Here is a 27,790-nt window from a genome sequence, read left to right as displayed (position 1 = left end):
AGAATCTTGTATTTTTCACTTGTCAATCGTTACCTTTTATATTGCTTTCTAGTAGGATTTTCAACTTTTCAATCCAATCTGAAACGACTTGCAGTCTTGCAGAATCCTGTCATTAGGATTTTAGAAAATTATGGACCAAGAGCTTCAGTGAGAAATGTGTATTTGAAACTGAATATTCTTCCTCTAGCAGGTATATTCCTTTTTTATCGATCTATGCTAATGTTTGATATTATTAATAACCTTACCTCAGAATGTTTTAATGACATGTTTATAACTGGTGTGGATCTTCACAATTATAATACAAGAAGTGCAGATGCATTTCGGGGGCCGCAGTGTGAAACAACCCGGTCACAGTTCTCTGCTCGGCAAGTTTTGCCGAGCTCCTGGAGTCATTTACCAATTGGGGTTGTGCGTGAGTATGACCGAAGTAGTTTCCAGGGAAAATCGAGGGATTTTTGTAATAATTTTTTTCAATTTTTTTTTTTTTTTTTTTTTTTTTTTAGTAGTGCCATAATAGAATTTTTGGTTGTGTTGTTTTGTTAGCCCGTCGGCGGGGGATATTGTTTTGTTTTTGTTTATTTATATTGAATTATGTGTTGGAAGTTGGAGTTGGCCTAACGAACCGAAAGATTCCTTGGCGTTTGTTTTTTTGTAAATTATGTGTTAATAAAATTATACTCCTGGAAAAAAAAAGAAAAAAGAAATAAGTGGAGATAAAGCTTCCCCTGCAAAATATGTTAACTAGAATTATTCTGCATATTACGAAGCAAGAATTAATTTCTTAACATGTTTCCTCATGTATGGCTGGAATCCTAGGCTAACACCTAAAAATGAACAAAATTGAAGTTTGAAAAGGCAACATTAAATAGAGTCAGGTTAATAATCTAAAGTATGGATTTGGCTGTTTGGGTAGTTATTTTGGAATAGGAGTGAAGCTTTGTAATTACCAAATTTTGCAACAGAAGCGGGCATATCCTACGAAAGGATTTCAAAAAAGCGCGTGTCAACATGCATTCCAAGTTCAAAATGTGCATGAGTTTAAAGAAAGAAGTGTAGTACAGTAGACGAATTTGGACAAAAACCAGGTTAGGTTAGGGATTTTTTTTTCTGGGAGTTTCACAAGTCTCCCGAAATTTAGCTTTAAACCCCGATCCCTAGAAATCAAAGAGACATTCTCGAACAAAATAAAATGGTCTGGAACCTCTGTGCAAATACTATTAACTAAAAAAAAACAAGTTTTTTAACTGAAAGTAAAGAGCGAAATAAAAACTTAAAACGAACAAAAATTATTCCGTATATGAAAGGGGCTGTCCCCTCCTCAACACCTCACTCTTTACGCTAAGGTTTTTTATTGTTTTAAAAATAAAGTTGTGAGACAAAGCCAAACTTTAGCGTAAAGAGCAAGGCGTTGAGGAGGGGACAGCGCCTTTCATATACGGAATAATTTCTATTCGTTTTAAGTTTTAATTTCGCTCCTTACTTTCAGATAAAAAAAAAACTTGTTTTTATAGTTAATTTCTGGATGTTTTTGAATTAATGCAGCTTTGATTTTGGCTCACCGTAAATGAATAATTAAAACGTAATTCGCATATTAATTATCCTTTTTTTGGCTAATTGGCTTTCTCGAAATTTTGTTCTGACGTAACTTACGAATTTCTACATTCGTATGTTTTTATTACGTATATTAGGGAGTTCGCTCCCTACTCAATACCTCGCTCTTTACGCTTAAGTTCGAATTTTGTTCGAATCACAAACCCCTGAATCACAAAGGCCGATGAATTAGAATAGATAGATCTTGTGAAAAAAATAAAAAACTTTGGCGTAAAGAGAGAGGTATTGACTAGGGGTCAAACTCCCTTATATACGCAATAATTTCTGTTAGTTTTAAATTTTAATGTTACTCCTTATTTTCAGTTGAAAACAACATGCTTTTTTTATTTAATTTCTGATCGTTTTTTTAAATAATGCTGGGAAATCTGGCGCCCCCTTCATGGAAATGTTCCTTCCCCAAGGAAATATCCTCCATGGAAAGATCCTCCCCCGTAACCCCTACTCACACCCCCACCCCCCACTAGAAAAAAATTTCTCCTGAAAACACATGTATAATTCCAAAAAAACAATACTATATTTAAACAATGGGCAAAGTTTATAACTTGCAGCCCTTCCCCCGGGAACTGTGGGGGATTAAGTCATCCTCAAAGACATAATAATTTAATTTTCGACTATGCTGAACAAAATGGCTATCTCAAAACTTTGATTGGGTGACTTCGGGAAAAATATGAGCGTGGGAGGGGGCCAAGTTGCCCTCTAATTTGTTTTTTCCCTTACAAATGGGCAATGAAGCTTTTAATTTCCTTTCGAATGAGATATATCACGATATTCTAGGACTGCTGGATCGATACGATCATCTCTGGGATAAAAAAAAAAACACGCGTCCGTGATCTTTCTTCTGGCAAAAAAATACAAAATTTCACATTTTTGCAGACGGGAGCTAGGGAACTCTACAGTGGGGCTTCCGGATGTATCACATCTGATGGTGTAATTTCTACTGAGTCGCTAACTTTTAAGTGTTTCCCCCTTTTTTCGTACGTAAGTCAAACTGCATTGGGAAGGTAACTTTTGATGGGTATGACTAAACTTGATGAAACTTATATATTTGAAATCAACATAAAAATCTGATTCTTCTGATGTATCTATTGTTATCAAAATTCCGTTTTTTAGAGTTTCGGTTACTATTGAGCCGGGTCGCTCCTTACTTACAGTTCGTTACCACGAACTGTTTGATATCATTGATCGGGGTTTAGGGATCGGGGTTTAAAACAAAATTTTCGTATACTCTTGAAATAAAGAAAATCTTATTCAAGAATATTGCTTTGAATCGGGATACAGGTGAATTTGGGCTGAACTCTATCTATGATCATTTATTAAAATCTGACAAGAGTAAAGTTCAATTCACCCAATATAGTTGACCTCTATCCAAGTGTTATATCATTGAACGATAATGAACCGAATCCAAGAAGGTCAAAGAGGCTAGCTTCCGCCTTTGCTTTGAAAAGAATTAGAGAATTAAACAATAGGTAGTTTAGTTTTACTATTGATGACGGTCACTGTATATGTGACCGAAATACCTGGTATTTTTGTGAGTTTCTATACACTGTCTATTAAAAAGGACTTTATCCCTATTTTGAACTTTTATTTTATCGTCATGGAAAGGCAGTGTGGTCTCCGAAGTTATCTTACCAGTAATGCATACGGAAATAATAACCTGTTCAAGAACGTATACATAAGGTTAACAAAAATGGTTTCATTTGTTGCTATTAAATAGTATGATAAGTTGAAGAATACAGAATTTTATAATTTAAATAATTCGCAATAAATAACGAATCATACTGAAGCAAAATGAAAACTGAAGTCAATTTGAAGTCAAACTGAAGCGCTAATCAATATTTTTGTGACCACTCAATCCTTTTTGCTTCTACAATTTGTCCCCTTCTTAAGAAAAAAGAATTAAAAAGAATCCGGATCCATTATTTTTGATTTTGTAAATATTTATTGTTTCTTTCACCTTGACGAAAAACCAGGTTCTTATTTTTTTTTTAAATGTTCCTGATATTACAGTTAAGCAAGAAATTACTGCACAGAAAGCTCTCAAAGACAGCTTGCGTCCTTATTTCTTCACATCACCACCTAATCAGATTTTTCTAATTGTGAGCTTTTTTCTCTTTTCTCTTTTTCCCTCTTTTTATGTTTGTTTTTCTCCAACTTTTCTTTTTTATGTATTACCCTGTAAGTGTTTTCTATGTGTTTTTTTAATTTTATCTGTATTTTATTTTTATATGTATCTTCTGTGTTACTCCACGCATAATACTATTGTATAGTGTGGGTGAAAAATAAATAATAACAATAAAATGCCATGAATTGACCCAAGTTTTCTTTTTTTAAGTACTAACTTTCAGAATTTGAATAGCCCATTTTCTTCCTAACACATTTAACACTACCCTCCAAATACTGAGTTTCTAGCACCAATAGTGTAACAGCCTCATTAAATCCGACTTTTTATATTTATATTGTTATTTTTTTTATATTGTTATTTTATCGTTTATATCGTTTTTATTATGTATTTTATGTTATGTTATTATATTGTTTATGTTATTATATACGTTTATGTTATGTTATTGTTATATTATATTATTGATGTTGTATATTATTGTTTTATACTATATTATTGTGCAGAGTTCTTGCACAATATTCTATAAGGCTTGTGCAGATGTTCTTGCCCAAGCCTTTTAAAAGGTCTCCCAACTTGATGAGGACGGAGTTTCTCCTCCCCCCTTTCCACCACGAACATATGCAAAAATTACCAGCGTTAACATAACTACTAGGAAGGTGCTAAGAACGCTAAGCCAGCGGGATGTCACCAAAGCTTCAGGACCGTACAAGATTCCCAATCTCATCCTTAAAAGATGTGCCCCTGAATTTCTGTTTCTCTCGCCTATCTGCATAGAAAATGCTTTGCAGTGGGATCAATCTCGAAAGCCTGTAAAATTGCTCACGTGGCCCCTGTTCCAAAGGCAGAGTCTGACCTTACTAATGTAGGATCATATCGTCCAATAAGTCTGCTGTCCTGTTTAGGTAAAGTTTATGAAAGCGTCATTAATAAGACCCTTTACCAATACCCTGAGTCAAATCTGTTGTTGGCAGACACGCAATACGGTTTTTGCAGAAAATGATCAACGTTAGACTATTTGATTGCACAGCATCAAGAGTGGGCTGAGCTCCTTTCTCAGAGACACAATATTCGCCTTCTCTCCTTTGACACTGCAAAATCCTTTGATCGTGTATGGCACAAGGGACTTCTTTGTAAACTAAAAGCCTATGGAATTCATAATCGACTATTTGACGTGCTTGCCGACTTTCTTCGTCAACGATCGTTGCAAGTTGTCCTCGATGGCTTCATATCAAAAGAACACCCAATTTTATCAGGAGTACCACAAGGAAGTCCTCTTGGGCCAACTCTTTTCTTGGTGTTCATAAACGACCTAGAGGACAACCTTGTGAAAAAACCTCACCGCTTTGCGGATGACAACAACAAAAACATCAATCGTAAAAGACGAAGATCCCAGTGAACCCCACAAGGAGCTTCAGGCTGACCTGGTGAAAGTTGAGGCGTGGACAGATGCAACGCTTGTAAGTTTTAACAAATCGAAAACGAAAGAGCTCCTAATTTCTAAGGCGCGTAATATGAGGGATCATCCTGATTTCGTCTTCAAAGGAGATGTAATAACGCGATTTGATACACTGCGCCTACTTGGAGTTAATTTCTCTTCGGATCTCTCATGGACTGAGCATCTTAGTAAAATTAGATTCTCTTGCAACAAGAAATTAGGAGTTATCCCAAGATGCAAAAGCCTTCTCTCTGACGATTCTATTCTGCCACTTTTCAATTCGTGCATCAAACCTGTCATGGAATATGCATATCCTCTCTTCGCTGGTGCACCAAAATGCCAAATCGCTCCACTCCAACAGATTAAAAACATAGCAGAGCGTGCAGCAACCTCTGGCAACACGAAAGCCAAAACCCCACAGCTGATCCAGAACGTTTCGACGTGGCGTCCATGTCGGTTTTCTACAAGTACTTGTACAACCCTACATCGGAGGAGCAATCGAAACTCGTTCCTGATAAAGCAAAGCCCTTGCGATCAACTCGTCGAAGTACAGCTCGTCAGGACTACCTTGAGCAGGGTACTCCCCGTCAAGAATATCTGAAAACGAGTTTTACCCGGTGATTGATTGCCACATGAAATAGATTGCCGGTAGAGGTAATCCCGAAAAATCCTTCCCTTGACGCGTTCAAGAGAAGGTATAACAAGTACCTCAGTGTTGGAAAATGAGGTAGCTACCAGGACTAGCGGCAAATCATCATTTGTGATGGAGCCGTGAAGCCTGTAATAAAAAAAAAATGTCGTATATATATATTATTGTTATTATATGTTTCTGTTATTTTATATTATCATTATGTTATTATATATGTTTATATCGTTTATATTGTTATATGTTATTGTTATATTGTTATATACTTATTATATTTATATATTTATATTGTTATATTTATATACAAAACCTTGACCAAGCTCTGCGTACCAAAATCTCCCTGACTTCTTCGGATAATATAGCTCACATTTTCTGTCCCTAACCTGTGTTATATTTCCCTGATTTTCTTTAAACCTTCAAAGATACTCTTAATATTCGGGAACAGTCCAGTAGTTAAACTGAAACCAAACAAAGAAGAAATTATATAAAACAAACAATTCCTTTTCTAACTGTGGTATATTTCTAAATACGAAAGCATTGAGCTAAATATGCTCTAAGCGTACAAAATATCATAATAGCGAAAAGAATCACACGTGCAGACAACGGAATGAAGTATAATAGCATCCGAGGCAATTATTTATGCCCGAGCCATATTATAGTCGCACCTGTAGATATAATAAAATTATACACTATTACCACTCCAATATAATCTACGCCGTATATTAGCTGTTGATTTGTTGACAAATTTTATGGTTGGCCATTCAGAAGTAAGATTTAAGGCACAGTTTTTTGAAATAAGAAAAGATGGAAGCTTGGGTGAGCAGTTTTCCTATCTGTAAGATTAACCTGACTAAGGACGCAAAGACATAGTATTAGTAGAAAGTACTTGGGGCCAAACTAGTGTTAATGTATAATTTACAAGCGAAATTCTTGTGTGTTTCCCCCCATCTGCGGTACAAAAATTACGTTAAAATCAACGAAGAACCCTGACCATCCATAAATATTAGCTTTATTTAGAGACAGGTACGACTATAATGTGTCTTGAACATTAAGAGAACAACACAGCCACATATTGGAGATATAATCTAAGCATCACTATCTATTCTCACCAGACTCTTTGCCTTTTCACCACGGGGCACATGGATCAGGACAGTCTCGCAAGTAAGTTACCATGGAATTGTTTCTTGCATCCATGAGTGTTGTATAAGTCGTAACCTACGGAAAAAGTATTTTTAGTCTCAGTAAATACGTTCCACAGGACCATAAAGGCTATACACGACGTGCAACAAAAATGAAAAACAAAAAGAAATGATTAATATATAATGATATGGAATGATAAGGAAATAATAATGATTAAGGAAAATACAAAACCAAATGAGAGTAATTTTTAGTCAATGAATTATTCACTAATCGTACGTTCGGTTTTAGCGCATATAATAAATAACAAAAGGTTTACAATCAAGTTAGAAGAACTTAACTCCTTTTTCCTATAAGCATCAACAATTTTATGTTTAGGAGTTAATCAAAAATTTTTAATAATGAATTTGTTGGTTTTTTAATTGTTAACCAACCTCTATTTCAAATATAAATTATGTTTAGGAATAATTACTTTAGTAATTGAGAGGAATCAATGTCGTGACGCCCTTGAGATTTTGAAAGGACTCCTGAAACAGTATATGGACATAATTTTTATTTGGGGGGGGGGCTGATGTTTAACATTCACTGCTTTTTACAATTAATTTGTATTATTGTTTTTTTTATTATAAGTTCAAACAAGAAAAACTTAGATTATCATTAAATTCATTGTGAAAAGTATATCCCAATATTGACCTGACTTTATTTACTTATGATTTATTACGAATTACAAAATAAACTATATATACACACAAGCCCGGAGGAAGGCAAAAAAAAGTCTATTAATGGACGACTGCTATACTCCAAATTTCACCCATTAAGAAAATTAATTAAAAAAAGGGGGAATAACTTTCTCTCTCCCTCAAAACAAAAGAACATCAGGTAGAGCGAGGTAGGGTATTTTTCTAATGGATGGGATATGAACTTTAACAATACTGTTTTTTCTTTCAGAAAGGTTCGTTTAAAGTTTTGAAATTTCTCGAAGAGTAAAAGTTTTCAATTTAGATATTCTTCTATACTGTGAAACCGATTTCTCTTTTGACACTAGTTGTAAATATGTATGCTCTTTTAAGTTTAGACTAATCGTTGAGACTAATTTGCTCAAGAAAGATTTGAAGGGAATCACTTTTTTCAAGCATATTTACACAAATTATTTCTTGCTAGTAACTCTGAATCTAAGAGAAGTTACAGAAAATCCACGATTTCGGAGTTAAAACAAGGTAACTAACTGTTAACGTACACAGTTCAAACTTTGTTTATATTTCACCGAATTGGGATGCAAAGAAACAAAAATTAACAAATAAAAAAATTAAACTAGAAGCCAAACTTCTCTGTGAGAAGCTTCCCAGGAGACATCCATTCTTGATGTAATTCAAGTTCAAGTCTGTTTTTTTCCCTATTTTTCCTTACTCTATTTTTAAATAATTTGAATGTCAGAGAAATGAAAAAGGGGGTATAGCTGTTTAATAATCCAATATCAGCCTTATACCCCTCCCCGCCCACTAAACCTTAATCTCAGGATTGTTTGGAAAAGTTGTCACTTTGCAGCACACTCATCTTCATCTGATCTTAACTTTGCAGCACACTGATCTTCATCGTGCCCAATGACCGTTTTCATCCCTTGTGTTTAGCATAAAAATAGGCTTGACAAAGGACAAAAAGGATTAGTCGCTTCCAGATATTTCAACAAGACGCCGTGAAATAAGCTCAGGTTGAAAAACACGGATCCCGGCCAAATACGAGGTTTGACCCTTGTATATCTTATGATAATCTGGTTCTAACGAACCAGATATGTCTCACGAACCCCTTGACAAAGTTTTCTAACAAATTCTAATACTTGTACTGTATTAAGTAGTACACCGAAATTATATTTCAATATTTGTGCATGATTCTTGTCAAAGACAGAACCCGAGAAAAGAGGTATGGGTGTTACTCCGCACAATACGAGTAAAAAAAAATATACCCCCTAGCCACTTTAGTGCAACAACTTTTCAGTATTTGACTGATGCTGGACTATTTTACGACGATATAGTTCATTTGATGCACTTCAGATCATCGTTTCGACATTTTCAACATTTGTAGACCTGCTAAAAATCCACAATATACTACCGATGCGATGAGTTTTAATAGAATCTCGCTGAACAGGGTTTGAGTGATAATTAAGCTCTTTGACTCGCTTCTGAATACTTTAAACTGAAATAACTGAAAGAGCTGGTATACACTACTGTGGTATTGCGGAATTCAATCTTTGGCAAATTATTGCCATGGTTTTTGTATGATTGATATTTTCCTTTCTCTAGTCCACCATGTCTATTCTAACAAGTACTGCCTTCTCTAATTAACTCCGGATGAAACAAATTTTACCCCAGTACCACATACCAGATCCCTAGTATTGCAAACAAGCTGCACTTAGCATAAATTTCCCATAAGCCATTATTCTTTAAAATATCACATTTCGCAAGTTATTGTTTGCCTTGATATCAGGGTTCACAAATAATGGATTTAGTACTTAATTTTGCTGCGGTGCTCTCACAGTGGGGTTGCCTCCTATTTTGTCTCTTGTATATGTTTTTGTTTTCTATGTTGGGATTTTTTTTTTTGTGTATGGTCCACACACCCAGTGTTCTCTACTGACCAGTGCTGAAACTTTATTTATTATGTTGTTTTTTTTGTAAATAAAATCTTTAATAAATAACACCCTGAATCTCCCAATTAAATAATCTTGAATCTTCAATATCCCGAATCTTCTTTCTATCCTATCTAACCTTTTATCAACCTTCTATCTATCTATCTACGTGATTCCCAACGTAGGGCGCAGGGCCCACCGGTGGGACATTGCAATATTTTGGTGGGTTAGGGCAGGACGTACACTCTTTGGCTGACTCTACTTTAGTCTTAATTTTGAAAAAAAGCATGTTAATGACGTCACATTCATATGCATTTAAAAAGCAAAAAAGATGCATGACAGTGTTGCAATGGCGTCATACATTGTGTAAAAAAGGCTGTATTCAAACAACATTTTTCATTAGTATAAAATATGCCTAGAGGACGGCCCGTGAAAAGACACCATCTTAATGGTCTTTTAAGCTTCCATCATGTGAATACGCGAAAAAAAAATTCAAATATACCGAGGGAGCGTCAGGATTCTGGAAATGCCTAAGTGGCAAAGTGGGGCATGCCCCAAAATCGGTTTGGAACCGCTATCTATCTGAATCTTCAACCAACATATTGAATCTTCAAGAAACATGGTGCAAACCAGGACTAAAAAGCTCAACATTTTTTTTTCCATGAACGATTTTCGAGAAAACGTACTGTAAACTTTTATTTGGTTGATTCGTATTCTTTCAGCAGTCTTAAAAGAAATTTAATGGCTGATTTTCAACCCAGTTTCCAAGTGATTAAAAACTTTGCACAGAAGCAGAGATCCGATGATAATACACGAGGATATAATTGCAGCGAAAAAAAAAATACGCGATCTAAAATTCAACCCCCTAACTAGGCAGAATTTCAAACTAATTTACAACCATTAAATGGACAAAGCTCTGAATTCTTATGGTTGGCATATGGTTATAATTACTAAATTAAAAAATATTGCCTCAAAATTTGACTAAAAAAAGATAATGACAAAATTTGAAAAATTTACTCAAAATTTCGCCCAGAAGGTCAGAATCTAATGTCGTCCTCCGAACGTTAATCATACAGCCACTTGCGATGGCAGATGACCTTGACTGCCACTCAAGTTAAGTGACGGACTCTGATCTATGACGAAAATTAAGCTATTTCTGAATCACTTAAGCCTAAAGAAGATAATAATAATAATAATAAATTAATTTGGGTCTTTAATGATTTGGGGAAATACAAGTATACAAATACAGTTGTAGTAAAAAGCAGGTTCCCGAATATGCGTTTTACAGATTCAATCCTCTTTTTTAAATTCAACGTGCAAGTGAGGAGCCCATGTTCACAAAGCTGGTAATAAACCTATTTATTTGCCACTTAAATCTAAAAGGAAAAAAATATAATGGAAGAAAATTTTGTGTATGTACTTTACAGAAATACGCCTTACACACTTAGTGAAAACACTTGAACACTAATGGTAAAAACTTTATAAGAGAAAATGGTGGGAAATGTAAATATTATCGGATAGCTCATTATGTATCAAGGCATCAGATAGGCTAGCTCATCAACATTAAAAATTCCTTTTAATTAAGGTTTTCCCTGTTCTCGGTTTATGATTTCCTTTTAATTAAGGTCTGTATTCCCTCTTTCTGCTCCCGGTTTGCAGTTTATGGATTCCTTTTAATTAATGATTATGTTCCCTGTTCCTGTTCCCTGTTCCCGGTTTATGATTTCCTTTTAATTAAGGTTTGTATTCCCTGTTTCTGCTCCCTGTTTGCAGTTTATGGTTTCCTTTTAATTAATGATTATGTTCCCTGTTCCTGTTCCCTGTTCCCGGTTGAAGATCTCCCTTTAATTCGTTAATGTTCCCGGTTTCGTTTTGATTTTTTTTTTTTTTTTTTTTTTTTGCTCTCTAAGGTTTTAATGTATCAAGTAAAAACGAAAATCTTGCTATAATTCCATAGCTGAGATTCAGTCCTATCCATCTACCGAATTGGGTTTTTGAAATGTTGTATATAGTGTTTTTTAGATTAATAATACGTTTAAAATCATCAAAAAAGGACGTTTTTCATATTTTTCAAGAAAGTTGAAATCCTTCTCTATTAAAAATTCTAAGTAATATCGGAATTCAAGCTCAGGGAAGAGATAGGATCTCAGATTGACGAATCCCATAGTTAAAAGAAATTTAATCAAATGAAATAATTCAGTGAAATATTCCTTAATTAAATGAAATATTACTCAAAATGTTAAACAATTTAGGAGCAATTGACCAAAGTCAGCGGGTAAGGAACAAGAATCAAAGACAGAAAACCCAAACTTTTCCTAATAATTGGATTAAAGGTAAGTCAAAAGCTGGATATTACAGGTAATTTGTCACTTATTGAGAACTAGGCCACCACGAATACGGGGGAACACCTGTAACGAGTTGAGAACCACTCGACTAAAGAAGGGATTTATTTAATGAACGACAAGCTTAGAAAATATGGAAAATTGGATAAAAAAATGGAGTTGTCAGCGTTTAAGTTTTACTGCTCCTACTGTTTTATACTTTTCTTAGGTTTTATTATGTTTCAAGTCGACACTCGTTTAGGAATAAATATTTTTTTTTTTAGTTTTCCGCGTCATCATATTTATGAAACAAAACCAAAAAAGGCAGACGACTTGGATGTGTCATTGGATGTGGTCCTGACATTATATTTAAGCGCTCTGGTATTTGGAATTTTTATCTGGGTGTTAAGAGGGCTGATGACGTTTAATGGTTGACCAAAACTATTCTTAAAGTAAAAATGACGTCAAAATAGAAACTTTTTGCCTCCTGGATGAATCACTTATATTACTAGAAACTGCATTTTAAATTCATATATCTTCAAATACAAATTTTCTAGTAGATTTACAAATTTCTCTTAGTAGATAATGCAGATTGTTCGTACTATAAAGAGCATTAAATATTAAATATATAGATATAATGAGTGCTTATATGCTGATTGAATCTCACACTCTCATTTCAGGGTTCCAATATTGTTCAGTTCCAATGCTGTCAGTTCCGGGCAAAATAAGTATCCCAAAATGGTCCAAAACCGATTGTGCGACTTCTGAAAAACGAGGAAAATTGAATCTCACACTTTCAAACATGGAATACTGTCAGTTCCGGGCAAATTAAGTATCCCAAAATGCTTCAAAACCGATTGTGCGACTTCTGAAAAACGAGAAAAATTGAATCTCACACTTTCAAACATGGAATACTGTCAGTTCCGGGTAAAATAAGTATCCCAAAATGCTTCAAAACCGATTGTGCGGCTTCTGAAAAACGAGAACAAATTATATCTCACACTTTCAAACATGGAATACAGTCAGTTCCGGGCAAAATAAGTATCCCGAAATGCTTCAAAACCGATTGTGCGACTTCTGAAAAACGACTAAAAATAGAATCTCACACTTTCAAACATGGAATACAGTGAGTTCCGGGCAAAATAAGTATCCCAAAATACTTCAAAACCGATTGTGCGGCTTCTGAAAAACGAGGAAAAATTGAATCTCACACTTTCAAACATGGAATACAGTGAGTTCCGGGCAAAATAAGTATCCCAAAATGCTTCAAAACCGATTGTGCGACTTCTGAAAAATGAGGAAAAATTGAATCTCACACTTTCAAACATGGAATACAGTGAGTTCCGGGCAAAATAAGTATCCCAAAATACTTCAAAACATATCGTGCGACTTCTGAAAAATGAGGAAAAATTGAATCTCACACTTTCAAACATGGAATACTGTCAGTTCCGGGTAAAATAAGTATCCCAAAATACTTCAAAACCGATTGTGCGGCTTCTGAAAAACGACGAAAAATAGAATCTCACACTTTCAAACATGGAATACAGTGAGTTCCGGGCAAAATAAGTATCCCAAAATGCTTCAAAACCAATCGTGCGACTTCTGAAAAAAGAGGAAAAATTGAATCTCACACTTTCAAACTTGGAATACTGTCAGTTCCGGGCAAAATAAGTATCCCGAAATGCTTCAAAACCGATTGTGCGACTTCTGAAAAACGACGAAAAATAGAATCTCACACTTTCAAACATGGAATACAGTGAGTTCCGGGCCAAATAAGTATCCCAAAATACTTCAAAACCAATCGTGCGACTTCTGAAAAATGAGGAAAAATTGAATCTCACACTTTCAAACATGGAATACTGTCAGTTCCGGGTAAAATAAGTATCCCAAAATGCTTCAAAACCGATTGTGCGGCTTCTGAAAAACGACGAAAAATAGAATCTCACACTTTCAAACATGGAATACAGTGAGTTCCGGGCAAAATAAGTATCCCAAAATGCTTCAAAACCGATTGTGCGACTTCTGAAAAACGACGAAAAATAGAATCTCACACTTTCAAACATGGAATACTGTCAGTTCCGGGCAAAATAAGTATCCCAAAATGCTTCCAAACCGATAGTGCGGCTTCTGAAAAACGAGGAAAAATTGAATCTCACACTTTCAAACGTGGAATACTGTCAGTTCCGGGCAAAATAAGTATCCCAAAATGCTTCAAAACCGATTGTGCGACTTCTGAAAAACGACGAAAAATAGAATCTCACACTTTCAAACATGGAATACTGTCAGTTCCGGGCAAAATAAGTATCCCAAAATGCTTCCAAACCGATTTTGCGACTTCTGAAAAACGAGAAAAATTGAATCTCACACTTTCAAACATGGAATACTGTCAGTTCCGGGTAAAATAAGTATCCCGAAATACTTCAAAACCGATTGTGCGACTTCTGAAAAACGACGAAAAATAGAATCTCACACTTTCAAACATGGAATACAGTGAGTTCCGGGCAAAATAAGTATCCCAAAATACTTCAAAACCGATTGTGCGCCTTCTGAAAAATGAGGAAAAATTGAATCTCACACTTTCAAACATGGAATACTGTCAGTTCCGGGTAAAATAAGTATCCCAAAATACTTCAAAACCGATTTTGCGACTTCTGAAAAACGAGAAAAATTGAATCTCACACTTTCAAACATGGAATACTGTCAGTTCCGGGTAAAATAAGTATCCCAAAATGCTTCCAAACCGATTTTGCGACTTCTGAAAAACGAGAAAAATTGAATCTCACACTTTCAAACATGGAATACTGTCAGTTCCGGGTAAAATAAGTATCCCAAAATGCTTCAAAACCGATTGTGCGGCTTCTGAAAAATGAGGAAAAATTGAATCTCACACTTTCAAACATGGAATACAGTGAGTTCCGGGCAAAATAACTATCCCAAAATACTTCAAAACCAATAGTGCGACTTCTGAAAAATGACGAAAAATAGAATCTCACACTTTCAAACATGGAATACTGTCAGTTCCGGGCGAAATAAGTATCCCAAAATTCTTCCAAACCGATTGTGCGGCTTCTGAAATACGAGGAAAAATTGAATCTCACACTTTCAAACGTGGAATACTGTCAGTTCCGGGCAAAATAAGTATCCCGAAATGCTTCAAAACCGATTTTGCGACTTCTGAAAAACGACGAAAAATAGAAGCTCACACTTTCACACATTGAATACAGTGAGTTCCGGGCAAAATAAGTATCCCAAAATACTTCAAAACCGATTGTGCGACTTCTGAAAAATGAGGAAAAATGGAATCTCACACTTTCAAACATGGAATACTGTCAGTTCCGGGCGAAATAAGTATCCCAAAATGCTTCCAAACCGATTGTGCGGCTTCTGAAATACGAGGAAAAATTGAATCTCACACTTTCAAACGTGGAATACAGTCAGTTCCGGGCAAAATAAGTATCCCAAAATGCTTCAAAACCGATTTTGCGACTTCTGAAAAACGAGAAAAATTGAATCTCACACTTTCAAACATGGAATACTGTCAGTTCCGGGTAAAATAAGTATCCCAAAATGCTTCAAAACCGATTTTGCGACTTCTGAAAAACGAGAAAAATTGAATCTCACACTTTCAAACATGGAATACTGTCAGTTCCGGGAAAAATAAGTATCCCAAAATGCTTCAAAACCGATTGTGCGGCTTCTGAAAAACGATGAAAAATTGAATCTCACACTTTCAAACATGGAATACAGTGAGTTCCGGGCAAAATAAGTATCCCAAAATGCTTCAAAACCGATTGTGCGACTTCTGAAAAATGAGGAAAAATTGAATCTCACACTTTCAAACATGGAATACTGTCAGTTCCGGGCGAAATAAGTATCCCAAAATGCTTCCAAACCGATTGTGCGGCTTCTGAAAAACGAGGAAAAATTGAATCTCACACTTTCAAACATGGAATACTGTCAGTTCCGGGTAAAATAAGTATCCCAAAATGCTTCAAAACCGATTTTGCGACTTCTGAAAAACGAGAAAAATTGAATCTCACACTTTCAAACATGGAATACTGTCAGTTCCGGGCAAAATAAGTATCCCAAAATGCTTCAAAACCGATTGTGCGGCTTCTGAAAAACGAGGAAAAATTGAATCTCACACTTTCAAACATGGAATACAGTGAGTTCCGGGCAAAATAAGTATCCCAAAATGCTTCAAAACCAATCGTGCGACTTCTGAAAAAAGAGGAAAAATTGAATCTCACACTTTCAAACGTGGACTACTGTCAGTTCCGGGCAAAATAAGTATCCCGAAATGCTTCAAAACCGATTGTGCGACTTCTGAAAAACGAGGAAAAATAGAATCTCACACTTTCAAACATGGAATACAGTGAGTTCCGGGCAAAATAAGTATCCCAAAATACTTCAAAACATATCGTGCGACTTCTGACAAATGAGGAAAAATTGAATCTCACACTTTCAAACATGGAATACTGTCAGTTCCGGGTAAAATAAGTATCCCAAAATGCTTCAAAACCGATTGTGCGGCTTCTGAAAAACGAGAAAAAATTAAATCTCACACTTTCAAACATGGAATACAGTCAGTTCCGGGCAAAATAAGTATCCCAAAATGCTTCAAAACCGATTGTGCGACTTCTGAAAAACAACGAAAAATAGAATCTCACACTTTCAAACATGGAATACAGTGAGTTCCGGGCAAAATAAGTATCCCAAAATACTTCAAAACCGATTGTGCGACTTCTGAAAAATGAGGAAAAATTGAATCTCACACTTTCAAACGTGGAATACTGTCAGTTCCGGGCAAAATAAGTATCCCAAAATGCTTCAAAACCGATTTTGCGACTTCTGAAAAACGAGAAAAATTGAATCTCACACTTTCAAACTTGGAATACTGTCAGTTCCGGGTAAAATAAGTATCCCAAAATGCTTCCAAACCGATTTTGCGACTTCTGAAAAACGAGAAAAATTGAATCTCACACTTTCAAACATGGAATACTGTCAGTTCCGGGTAAAATAAGTATCCCAAAATGCTTCAAAACCAATCGTGCGACTTCTGAAAAACGAGAAAAATTGAATCTCACACTTTCAAACATGGAATACTGTGAGTTCCGGGCAAAATAAGTATCCCAAAATGCTTCAAAACCAATCGTGCGACTTCTGAAAAACGAGGAAAAATTGAATCTCACACTTTCAAACGTGGAATACTGTCAGTTCCGGGCAAAATAAGTATCCCGAAATGCTTCAAAACCGATTGTGCGACTTCTGAAAAACGACGAAAAAATAGAATCTCACACTTTCAAACATGGAATACAGTGAGTTCCGGGCAAAATAAGTATCCCAAAATGCTTCAAAACCGATTTTGCGACTTCTGAAAAACGAGAAAAATTGAATCTCACACTTTCAAACATGGAATACTGTCAGTTCCGGGTAAAATAAGTATCCCAAAATGCTTCCAAACCGATTGTGCGGCTTCTGAAAAACGAGGAAAAATTGAATCTCACACTTTCAAACATGGAATACAGTGAGTTTCGGGCGAAATAAGTATCCCAAAATGCTTCCAAACCGATTGTGCGGCTTCTGAAAAACGAGGAAAAATTGAATCTCACACTTTCAAACGTGGAATACTGTCAGTTCCGGGCAAAATAAGTATCCCAAAATGCTTCAAAACCGATTTTGCGACTTCTGAAAAACGAGGAAAAATTGAATCTCACACTTTCAAAGATGGAATACTGTCAGTTCCGGGCAAAATAAGCAAAATGCTTCAAAACCAATCGTGCGACTTCTGAAAAACGAGGAAAAATTGAATCTCACACTTTCAAACATGGAATACTGTCAGTTCCGGGTAAAATAAGTATCCCAAAATGCTTCAAAACCAATCGTGCGACTTCTGAAAAACGAGGAAAAATTGAATCTCACACTTTCAAACGTGGAATACTGTCAGTTCCGGGCAAAATAAGTATCTGGAAATGCTTCAAAGCCGATTGTGCGACTTCTGAAAAACGAGGAAAAATTGAATTTCACACTTTCAAAGATGGAATACTGTCAGTTCCGGGCAAAATAAGTATCCGGAAATGCTTCAAAACCAATCGTGCGACTTCTGGAAAACCAGGAAAAATTGAATCTCACACTTTCAAACATGGAATACTGTCAGTTCCGGGCAAAATAAGTATCCGAAAATGCTTCGAAACCGATTGTGCGACTTCTCAAAAACGAGGAAAAATTGAATCTCACACTTTCAAACATGGAATACTGTCAGTTCCGGGCAAAATAAGTATCCCAAAATGCTTCAAAACCGATTGTGCGACTTCTGAAAAACGAGGAAAAATTGAATCTCACACTTTCAAACATGGAGTACTGTCAGTTCCGGGTAAAATAAGTATCCCAAAATGCTTCAAAACCGATTGTGCAGCTTCTGAAAAACGAGTACAAATTAAATCTCACACTTTCAAACATGGAATACTGTGAGTTCCGGGCAAAATAAGTATCCCAAAATGCTTCAAAACCGATTGTGCGACTTCTGAAAAATGAGGAAAAATTGAATCTCACACTTTCAAACATGGAATACAGTGAGTTCCGGGCAAAATAGGTATCCCATAATAATTGAGATTTTTTTTTTTTTTTTTTTTTTTTTTTTATCATTATTATCTCGGTTTGTTTGCTTTTTTTTTTTTTTTTTATTTATTTATTTATTTATTGATTTTTTTTGTATGGTTAGGGTAGCTGTGCTTTTGGGGAGGAAGGGGGGGAATCTCTTAGATAGTGATTTGTATGGTTGAGGGATGTGGTTGTGTTGAGGAGTAAGGCGAGAGTCGTAAAGCGTGATTAGGAGGAATCGTTATTTTTTTAAGGGACTCAACGTGCATTTTTTTGCATAGAGAAGTTTATTTTTTTTTATTTATTTCTATTTGTTTTAATTAAACCCTATTGAATCTTAATCTGAATCTGGAATACTGTCAGTTCCGGGCAAAATAAGTATCCGGAAATGCTTCAAAACCAATCGTGCGACTTCTGGAAAACCAGGAAAAATTGAATCTCACACTTTCAAACTTGGAATACTGTCAGTTCCGGGCAAAATAAGTATCCGAAAATGCTTCGAAACCGATTGTGCGACTTCTAAAAAACGAGGAAAAATTGAATCTCACACTTTCAAACATGGAATACTGTCAGTTCCGGGCAAAATAAGTATCCCAAAATGCTTCAAAACCGATTGTGCGACTTCTGAAAAACGAGGAAAAATTGAATCTCACACTTTCAAACATGGAGTACTGTCAGTCCTGGGCAAAATAAAAATCCGGAAATGCTTCAAAACCGATTGTGCGACTTCTGAAAAACGAGGAAAAATGGAATCTCACACTTTCAAACATGGAATACTGTCAGTTCCGGGCAAAATAAGTATCTGGAAATGCTTCAAAACCAATCGTGCGACTTCTAAAAAACGAGGAATAATTGAATCTCACACTTTCAAACATGGAATATTGTCAGTTCCGGGCAAAATAAGTATCCCAAAATGCTTCAAAACCGATTGTGCGACTTCTGAAAAACGAGGAAAAATTGAATCTCACACTTTCAAACATGGAATACTGTCAGTTCCGAGCAAATTAAGTATCCCAAAATGCTTCAAAACCGATTGTGCGACTTCTGAAAACGAGGAAAAATTGAATCTCACACTTTCAAACATGGAATACTGTCACTTCCGGGCAAAATAAGTATCCCAAAATGCTTCAAAACTGATTGTGTTACTTCTGAAAAACGATTAAAAATTGGATCTCACACTTTCAAACATGAAATACTGTCAGTTCCGGGCAAATTAAGTATCCCAAAATGCTTCAAAACCGATTGTGCGACTTCTGAAAAACGAGGAAAAATTGAATCTCACACTTTCAAATATGGAATACTGTCAGTTCGGGGCAAAATCAGTATCCCAAAATGCTTCAAAACCGATGGTGCGACTTCTGAAAAACGAGGAAAAATTGAAGTATATTCTCAAAATATTCTGTCCGTCTCTCTTTAACTCCTCTTTTATCACTAATTGTGGCCCCGTTCTTATTTTTAACTGGGACAACTCTGGATTGACTACTTCTCAATTAATCAACATGCCGGTACAATATTTTACTATTATGCCGTCTAGCTTTATCTTCCAGTAGTTCCAGATCCCGGCAAGGTTACCTATGGCCTCCACTTCACACCTCCTTATTTCATTTTTTAATACTTTCTCCACTTTCTTTACATTCCTCTTATTTTCATATGATCTATCACTCAGATAATTTTTGTACTAAGCCCCTTCTCTCTATTAAACATAAAGCATTTTCAGTAATATACCTAGCTGCGTTCCTAACTTTCTTCCCTAACTACCAGCAACTTTAGAAATTATTTTGCTAAAATTATTCCATCGAACTTCTCCATTGTCAAATTTTAAACTCTTCGATTTAGTATTCAACTCTTCCTGGAAAGTTTCTCTCAAATTCTCATCCTGGAGTCTACCAACGTCAGGCTAGGATACCATCTGTCCTTATTTCTACCGATCTAGGCTTTACAAACTCCAAAAAAAAACGCCTTATTTCTACCTGGGACCCTGTCTATTTGTGCCTGTAACTTTAAGCAAAATTCATCTGAGTCACTACTATCTCCGTCACTCGGTTCTAGAGCGGCATATTCTACTACAAGTGATACCCTGTACATTTTTGTCATAAAATGAGCGGTAAGCAATCAAAATAACAGTCCCAACTTAAACAGGACATTAGCAGCTTCCTTATTCATCATGAGCCTACTACCTGTCCATATACCCCATCCTTCCTGGCTGAGTAAATAAATTCTATATCACCTAATTCCATTTAACTGGCAGTAAATATCCTTGTTTTTTCTTCTTTTCGAGTTGTTTCTTATCTAGCCAAGATATATATGACTGCGTGAGTTCCAACTTAACCAATTAAAATAACAAGGCTCATTTTTACTATTCTTGGTACGTCAAATAGTTGCTTAGTTTCATTTCAAATGTTTTTTTTTTCAATTTGTCTAGGATCTTGGATATTCGTGGTCTTATGCCATATGTATTTGCATACTTTTACGAGCCCCTTTTAAGGCTTTCATATTAATCATATAAGCAATGTAACCATGGCCAGATTTAAAGCTTTGACGTTGCTAGGCCCAAGCGTTTTTTGCTCCGTTTTTGTGAGATTTCAGGGAAACCCAAGAAAGTTCCAGGATGGTGGAAGCAATGAACAGAACACAACTAATGAGCCAAAAGTAATGAAAGAGAGAGGCAATACCAAATTCTAAGCTTCCATTCTTGGGAGACATCTGACAGTTTATAAGTGGCCATAGAAGTCTTGTGTTGTTTTAAAATCACGTTTTGTGAAAAAAACAACGCGGTGGCGGAGTGCATCTGGCACAATGAAGATACATCATATCAGTCCAGTTTTTGTTAAGAAAAATCCCCTCAGTTATAATTTATTGCAGCACCTGGCATTTGGCACCCCTAGGCCCGGGCCTAGTCTACCTATTGGTAAACTTGGACCTGAATGTAACCATACATTTTACCTACAGTGTACAATAGTGTACATGTTTTAACGCATGTAAAGTGCTTGTAAAATGAGCAAAATAGCTTCACCAATTAAAAACATTCACCTTATTCAATACAGGTTTTGTTGACAACGCTCGATAGATTCCTTCCCAACCTGCTCTTTTTGGACCTTGCTCATCAAGACAAAGAATAGCCGGTGTACGACGGTTGTCAAAAAATGGGGGACGTTTCCAGTGATCATAGTTTGTTTCGACAAGGAACCAAGTAGATATTTGTTGAAAACTGGGCTGACCCAAGCGCCAAAGGTCATATTCCTTCCTGTCTCTTGTTATCACCATACCCTAGGATTAAATAGAAAGCGAAGTATAGTAGCAATACAAGTAATTTATTTCTTGCTCACTAAGAAGGGGAGTAATACCAAAAATAAAAGTAAACAAATTCACAACAAAAACAAACTGGGCTATCAAAAAAAAAAAAAAAAAAAAAAAAAAAAAAAAAAAAAAAAGCGATAATTACCCACATAAGCGGTTGATGAGCACGCAAAATAGAGTAAAAACTTATTTTGAGCTTAAGGCTTTGCCTGACGAAACAACTTCAAACATCAAGTACGCCACCTCATCCCTTAATTTTTCTATTGCCGCATTCCAAAGCAGGTACAACACAAAATTGTAATAACTGAAATACAAACTCTTAATATCTATGATATCGTACGGGCCAAACCAGAATGTTAAATATAAAAATATATAAAAACTGAAAAAATGTATCGTATCAGCAGCAAATAGAACGGCGCGATCACAAAAGCTAGAGTTTAGCCTGTTTAGCCTGTGCTTTACCATTGTGAAATGTTGCAGTTTGGGACAACATTAACAAACCCTAGTTTCAACTTATCTTTAACATCCGCCACTCCCTGTGATCGAAATAAAGAAGGAACTAGCAAATACAAAGCGATGAAGATAAAGTTCAATAAGTATAAAGAAAAATAGCACAGAAGCTTATTAATATAATTTTTTTTAGCACATTAGGGGACAATATATCATATATGTCCATTGAAGCACCACTACCAGCTCAGTCCAGGGAATAAGACCCCCACCGTATTCTATGGCCACAAAGAATACCCTACTTACATCCATTGGTCCCCAGGTACTTCAGGTTATGGAAGCATCGAATTACGTGACTCTAGTGTAGACCAGTGTTTTATTTTTAACTCATGTCCCTCCAAACCTTCCTCCTCAACTGCTAAAAATAGTGCCTCAATACCATCCCCTTGCCCTCAGTATCCTTCCCATAAGCTTCAATCCCAAATAACTCCATCCCGAATTGGAAAACAATCCCAGTACCCAAATTGTTTTAAATTTCCAACTTTCCTACTTACCAATACTGAGAGCTTGAATTTTGACAAGATTACTGAACTCGAGAGTATCTCTCAAATTTATAAAATCAATGGGTACTGGTGCATTATGCGGGCACTGCGAAGAAGTCAAGTTTGGTTAATGCTAATGAAATGCAATAGGATGAATATATAATAGTTTATAAACAAATTTGGTCTATATCTTTGCAAAATAGGGGGGGGGGGGGGGGTAAAGCATAGCATATATTAAATACGTAACCTAACGTAGGTACCTTTCTCCCTCCTAGAGCCCAAAAAACAATCGTTTAAATATTGAGAAACCACGCTTTGCCATCAATTTATCTAGCAAATCACCCGTAGTCTGCTAATAAAATAGCAGTTTGACGAGTTTCGTCACTGGTTTCTTTGATACAGTATATAGCGATGCCCGCATAATGCACCAGTACCAATCAATGTTATAGCTGTGAAAGTTTATGAAATATTATAGAGGTTCAGTCCCAGAACCCGGATTTCTTAAAAATCAGCGATTATACTCAGTTTATAAAACTTCGCCCTCCCAGTCACCCTTTCGGAAAAAAAGGGGGTGGTATATTATTTTTTGTCCAAGATAACCTCCATCCTAAACTCATCCCCACCCCCAACTTATAAGATTAAAATGAAATCCTGTGGCTGAGCCTTAGACCAAATTCAACTTCCCCGCCCTTTCAATTTAATTGTAAACGCCGTCTTTTATCATTCCCCTAACCAAAATACTGGCCAGAAACACAAATTTATGCAACAATTTCTGATAAGTGCTGACTTTATGTTATCAAAGTATCCCAACGCTGGTATTTTCTGACTTTGGCGATGGGAATGACCTGGGGATTGACTCTATCTGTACCGCTATCAATGGGTTAGCTGATGTATGGCTGAGCATCTCAAATGCATATTTAATTATTTTCATCATTTATGTGTTTTTAAGATGTGAATGCTGAAGCCCTGAGTGGTCTTTAACATTGTCTGTTCAGAAGGAAATTTCACAAATTTAAGCAACAATTTCTGATAAGTGCTGACTTTGTGTTATCAAAGTATCCCAACGCTGGTATTTTCTGACTTTGGCGATGGGAATGACCTGGGGATTGACTCTATCTGTACCGCTATCAATGGGTTAGCTGATGTATGGCTGAGCTTCTCAAATGCATATTTAATTATTTTCATCATTTATGTGTTTTTAAGATGTGAATGCTGAAGCCCTTGAGTGGTCTTTAACATTGTCTGTTCAGAAGGAAATTTCATAAAACTTCGGTATTGGTATTCCGAGATGGAAGAATAAGTTTTTCTATCAATATTAAATATTTTTTAAGCGAGAAACTTAGAAGACTGCACCCTCATGTGGATTTTACGACAAAAATCATAAATGCCATCTAGTGGTTCTCAATCTGGCCAAATGGGTTTTGAAATTGACAATGAACAGCTATAAAAGCAAACAAGCAGGGGATAGGTTTCTGACCTAGCCCCCCCTTGAAATCTCATATTTTTACAATTGTCTCCACACTTTCTTGCATATTACATATCCCTGTAACTTTTTCAGCATTATAGGGACTCGTATATTTTTCTTGTTTTCAGAGTTGCCTTCCCTCCTCCCAAAACAAATCCAGTGCATCTACCTGCCGCTAAACCTACTTGTAGCGCTGGTGCTTTTAACTCCTATGAAAACCATAAACAAGTGCCAAAAATCTAATTCTTTTCAGTTTCATCGGTTTTTGTCAATTCATTTTGACGTGTCACACATAGCCTACATTTTGCATTTATTTGAACAAAAGGTCTTTCTTTTACAGGATATTTTAAAAACAAATTTCCTCAACAGATTGATAACAAACAACAATCAAAGTTCGAGTCAAAGGAGCTCGAATGAAACCCAAAACAATAATCAGGTTAAATTAAGTTCTATTTGGGTTATCTCTGTCATTAAATAAAACCAGCCAAGCATATTTTTCCACCTATTTTTTAAATGCCATAAAGTTTCCTTCCAGTATCTGCAGTATGATATTTATCCTTTTGTAAGAATTTTATCGGCTTTGAACCTCTTTAGTTATAGAATCCTATAGTTTGTTTTATTTTTCTTGTTTATTCCCTGTTTTTTATTATTTATTTATTTAATTCTAGTTTCCATATTCATAGCTTATGACAATATTTGTGACCATAGATTGTAACAATGATTTGTCCACACCAATAGTTTTAATTATAATTTCTACTTTAGAAGTAATTCGATATTTTTTTTTCAAGTACGATTTTTGACGAATGCAATCGAGGATTCTCAGTATGGAATTTTGAATGTTACTATATCCCACAAACTAAAATGACTGCTTATTTCTAGTACAAAAGTGATTCGGCAGACTATTTCAAATATGGGTTGAATAGTCCGCTCCACAAATTCTAATTTTATCCAGCGATTCAAAGAAGAAGGCATAACGGTACACACAAAACCGAATATTTTCCAACATAAACTATTTATACAATAGACTAAAATATTAATCGACATTTTAGCTGAAATTAACAAACACTTACACCTGTGGATGTTTTGTTTTATCGTAAGATTAATTATTTTGCTAAAATATTGGTTAAATTTTAACATTCACATGAATTTTTATCTGTTTCAAAATGTAAAACTTCTATCTTATGAGAGCAAGATATAATTAGAAGAAAGACCAATTATGTTGTATATGAACCTTAAGTTTCCCACAAAATTTACAAGAAACCCTTAAATAGATGGCGTTTTCTAAAAGCAAGTAAATTTAAAGTAAATGTGAATTTAATTACAAGTCCGTATGCATGGAAAAAAGGACCTAGAACGGAAAGAAACTAAGAAAAATTAGCTTTTAACTATCTGACTTCGCATCAAAGTGCTGACTAATAATTGGTAAATTTTGCTATCTTTTTTTGAACATTCACGAAGAGATCGATGAAGTCTCCCAGAAAACGTGCAGAACCATGAAAAAGGAATATTTTTTGAGTAGATTGTGCCGAACCTAAAGGTTATCTCTACTAACAAGACTCACGATCTACGACAAGATGGGCAAGATTAAAAACTTTAATGGTGAGATAGAGCATATATTAGCACACGAAGTAGCAACAGTTGTGTTCCTTGATCAGTCTGGATTAGCACCCTCGAATTCATAGAATGGATTCTAGAAAGAGCATTCTTGATTTTTGACGGTGCCGTTACAGAATCGGACATTAAGATTTCTGACCTGGACTACGCCGATGACATTATCGCTCTTCCTGCTGATCTAGCAACGGTCCAAGCAATGGTAAATGAAACAGCTTATTTGTATCAACTGTTGGGTATTAAGATCAACACGGCCTAAACTAAAGTCACGGACCTAAATATACAGTCAGAGTATCAGCTTCTAGTTTACAGACAAGACTAGGAGAAAGTCCATAGCTTCACTCACCTTGGTTCACTAATAGACTCTTGGGGAGGCTCCGACATTGACGTACATAACAGAATCAAAACAAGCCTAAGCCTACAAGCCCTACCACTACAAATAGTGGTAGAGCTTCGAACACCTCTACCACTATTTGTAGTACTGGCGGGACATCAGCATGAAGACAACAATTTGTGTTTTTTATGCTGCTATTAGACCAGTCCTCTTCTATGCAGTTGAGTCTTAGCCATTGAAGGTTCTTCATGTCCATGATTTGGAAGTCTTTGACCACTGCTGTCTACGAAAAACCATTAGGATACTATACTCTGACTAAATTTCAAATATTGATGTGTGCCGCTGCTGCTGTAAGATCAACCCACCGCCACGATTGTCAAACAAAGAAGACTGCCTTGGCTTGGGCATGTCCTGAGAAGACCCAATGACCGCATAATCAAATAAGTACTTCTAGCTGCTTCTTTGCCGGATTGGCGTAGGCAGCCAGGTGTTCAATTGAAAATTGGTGGACATCTGTTATAAATGACCTTGAACCCATTGGCGGATTTTGAAGGTTGGAAGAAGAAGGGAGAGCTGCTGGACCCGGTTCGCCAAAGAGCTGGTACAAGATTGCGATAGATGGGAGAAAACCATACGGAGTCTTCAGGGGGGCATTCGAATCTGATCCCACAACAAGTACAAATACAAAGTAAGTAAATTTTTACTCAGTCAGAAAAGCACAGAATCTATATTGACCTATTTCTAAATGTACGATGGATGAGGGATGTCATGAGGCAAGGGCAAAGGGAATGGATCTCTGGGACAGCCCCCCTCGACTCCTAAGTGTCAAAACTTATGCGTATTTTTACATTAAGATTCTTAAAACTCGCCTGTTTTTATTTTTTTGGAACATTACTGAGATATGGCAAATAAAAACAATCCTAGTTCAGTAGAAATTCACTACGCAAAAAAAAAGTTCTAAATCACATTTTTAGCGGAATTGGAATTTGAGACACATTCTCGCTCTCACGTAAAGTTTTGGGCGGATGGATTGTACCATTTTTCTTTCCTCACTCAACAATAAATTTGTAATTCGATTTGAAATTTCAATCTGAAAAAAACAAAATTCAATTCGACCAAAAAATCGATTCAAACTAGAAAAAAATCCATTTCAAATAATTTCTAAACAGCTACAGCAACCTTAGTCGCTGACTGGAATTCCCAGTCAGATTGCTTTATTTACTCAAACACCGACGGATAAGTTTTCTCGCTGAAACTTCTTTTTTTTAAGGCTATCATAAAATTTGAAAATATGACTTAGACGGTTTTTGTTGAAAATCCCATCGCAATTGGTGCAAAAGTGTTCAAAAAGATGCTTACACTCCAGGAAGCTTATGCACAAATTTCGAAAAAAAAAAATATTGCCACGCTTTAATTCATACATAAGAGCGTTTAGAATTCATTTCTTCAACAACAAAAAATCACAAAATACACAAAAAACGACATCTGCCATCCCCCCTCCCCCCGAAAAGTTCCACGGTCAGGGAAACAGGAAAGAAGGGAGAAAGAATAAACATATAGTAAATCGTAAAATAATCAGCAGCCTGTATTTCACTAATAGTT

General features: G+C 35.8%; 1 protein-coding gene across 1 annotated transcript in view; it reads right to left on the bottom strand.

Annotated features, from left to right (window-relative positions):
* Positions 1-6,308: 6,308 nt before the first annotated feature.
* The window catches only part of LOC148942907 (acid ceramidase-like), a 52,079-nt gene continuing 30,597 nt past the window's right edge, over positions 6,309-27,790 (bottom strand). Inside the window, exons 6-7 of the mRNA XM_089101956.1 lie at positions 21,523-21,759; positions 6,309-7,026 (exon numbers count right to left, since the gene is read on the bottom strand). Coding sequence (XP_088958082.1) covers positions 6,937-7,026; positions 21,523-21,759 — 327 coding nt within the window. The 3' untranslated portion in view covers positions 6,309-6,936. The remainder of the gene's footprint in view (positions 7,027-21,522; positions 21,760-27,790) is intronic.

Source organism: Artemia sp. Qi Xiang Cuo, chromosome 16 (genome assembly GCF_049724085.1).
Source record: "Artemia sp. Qi Xiang Cuo chromosome 16, ASM4972408v1, whole genome shotgun sequence".
Classification (NCBI taxonomy): domain Eukaryota; kingdom Metazoa; phylum Arthropoda; class Branchiopoda; order Anostraca; family Artemiidae; genus Artemia; species Artemia sp. Qi Xiang Cuo.
The sequence above is the reverse complement of the archived record's forward strand: the minus strand, read 5'-3'. Positions and strand labels throughout refer to the sequence as shown.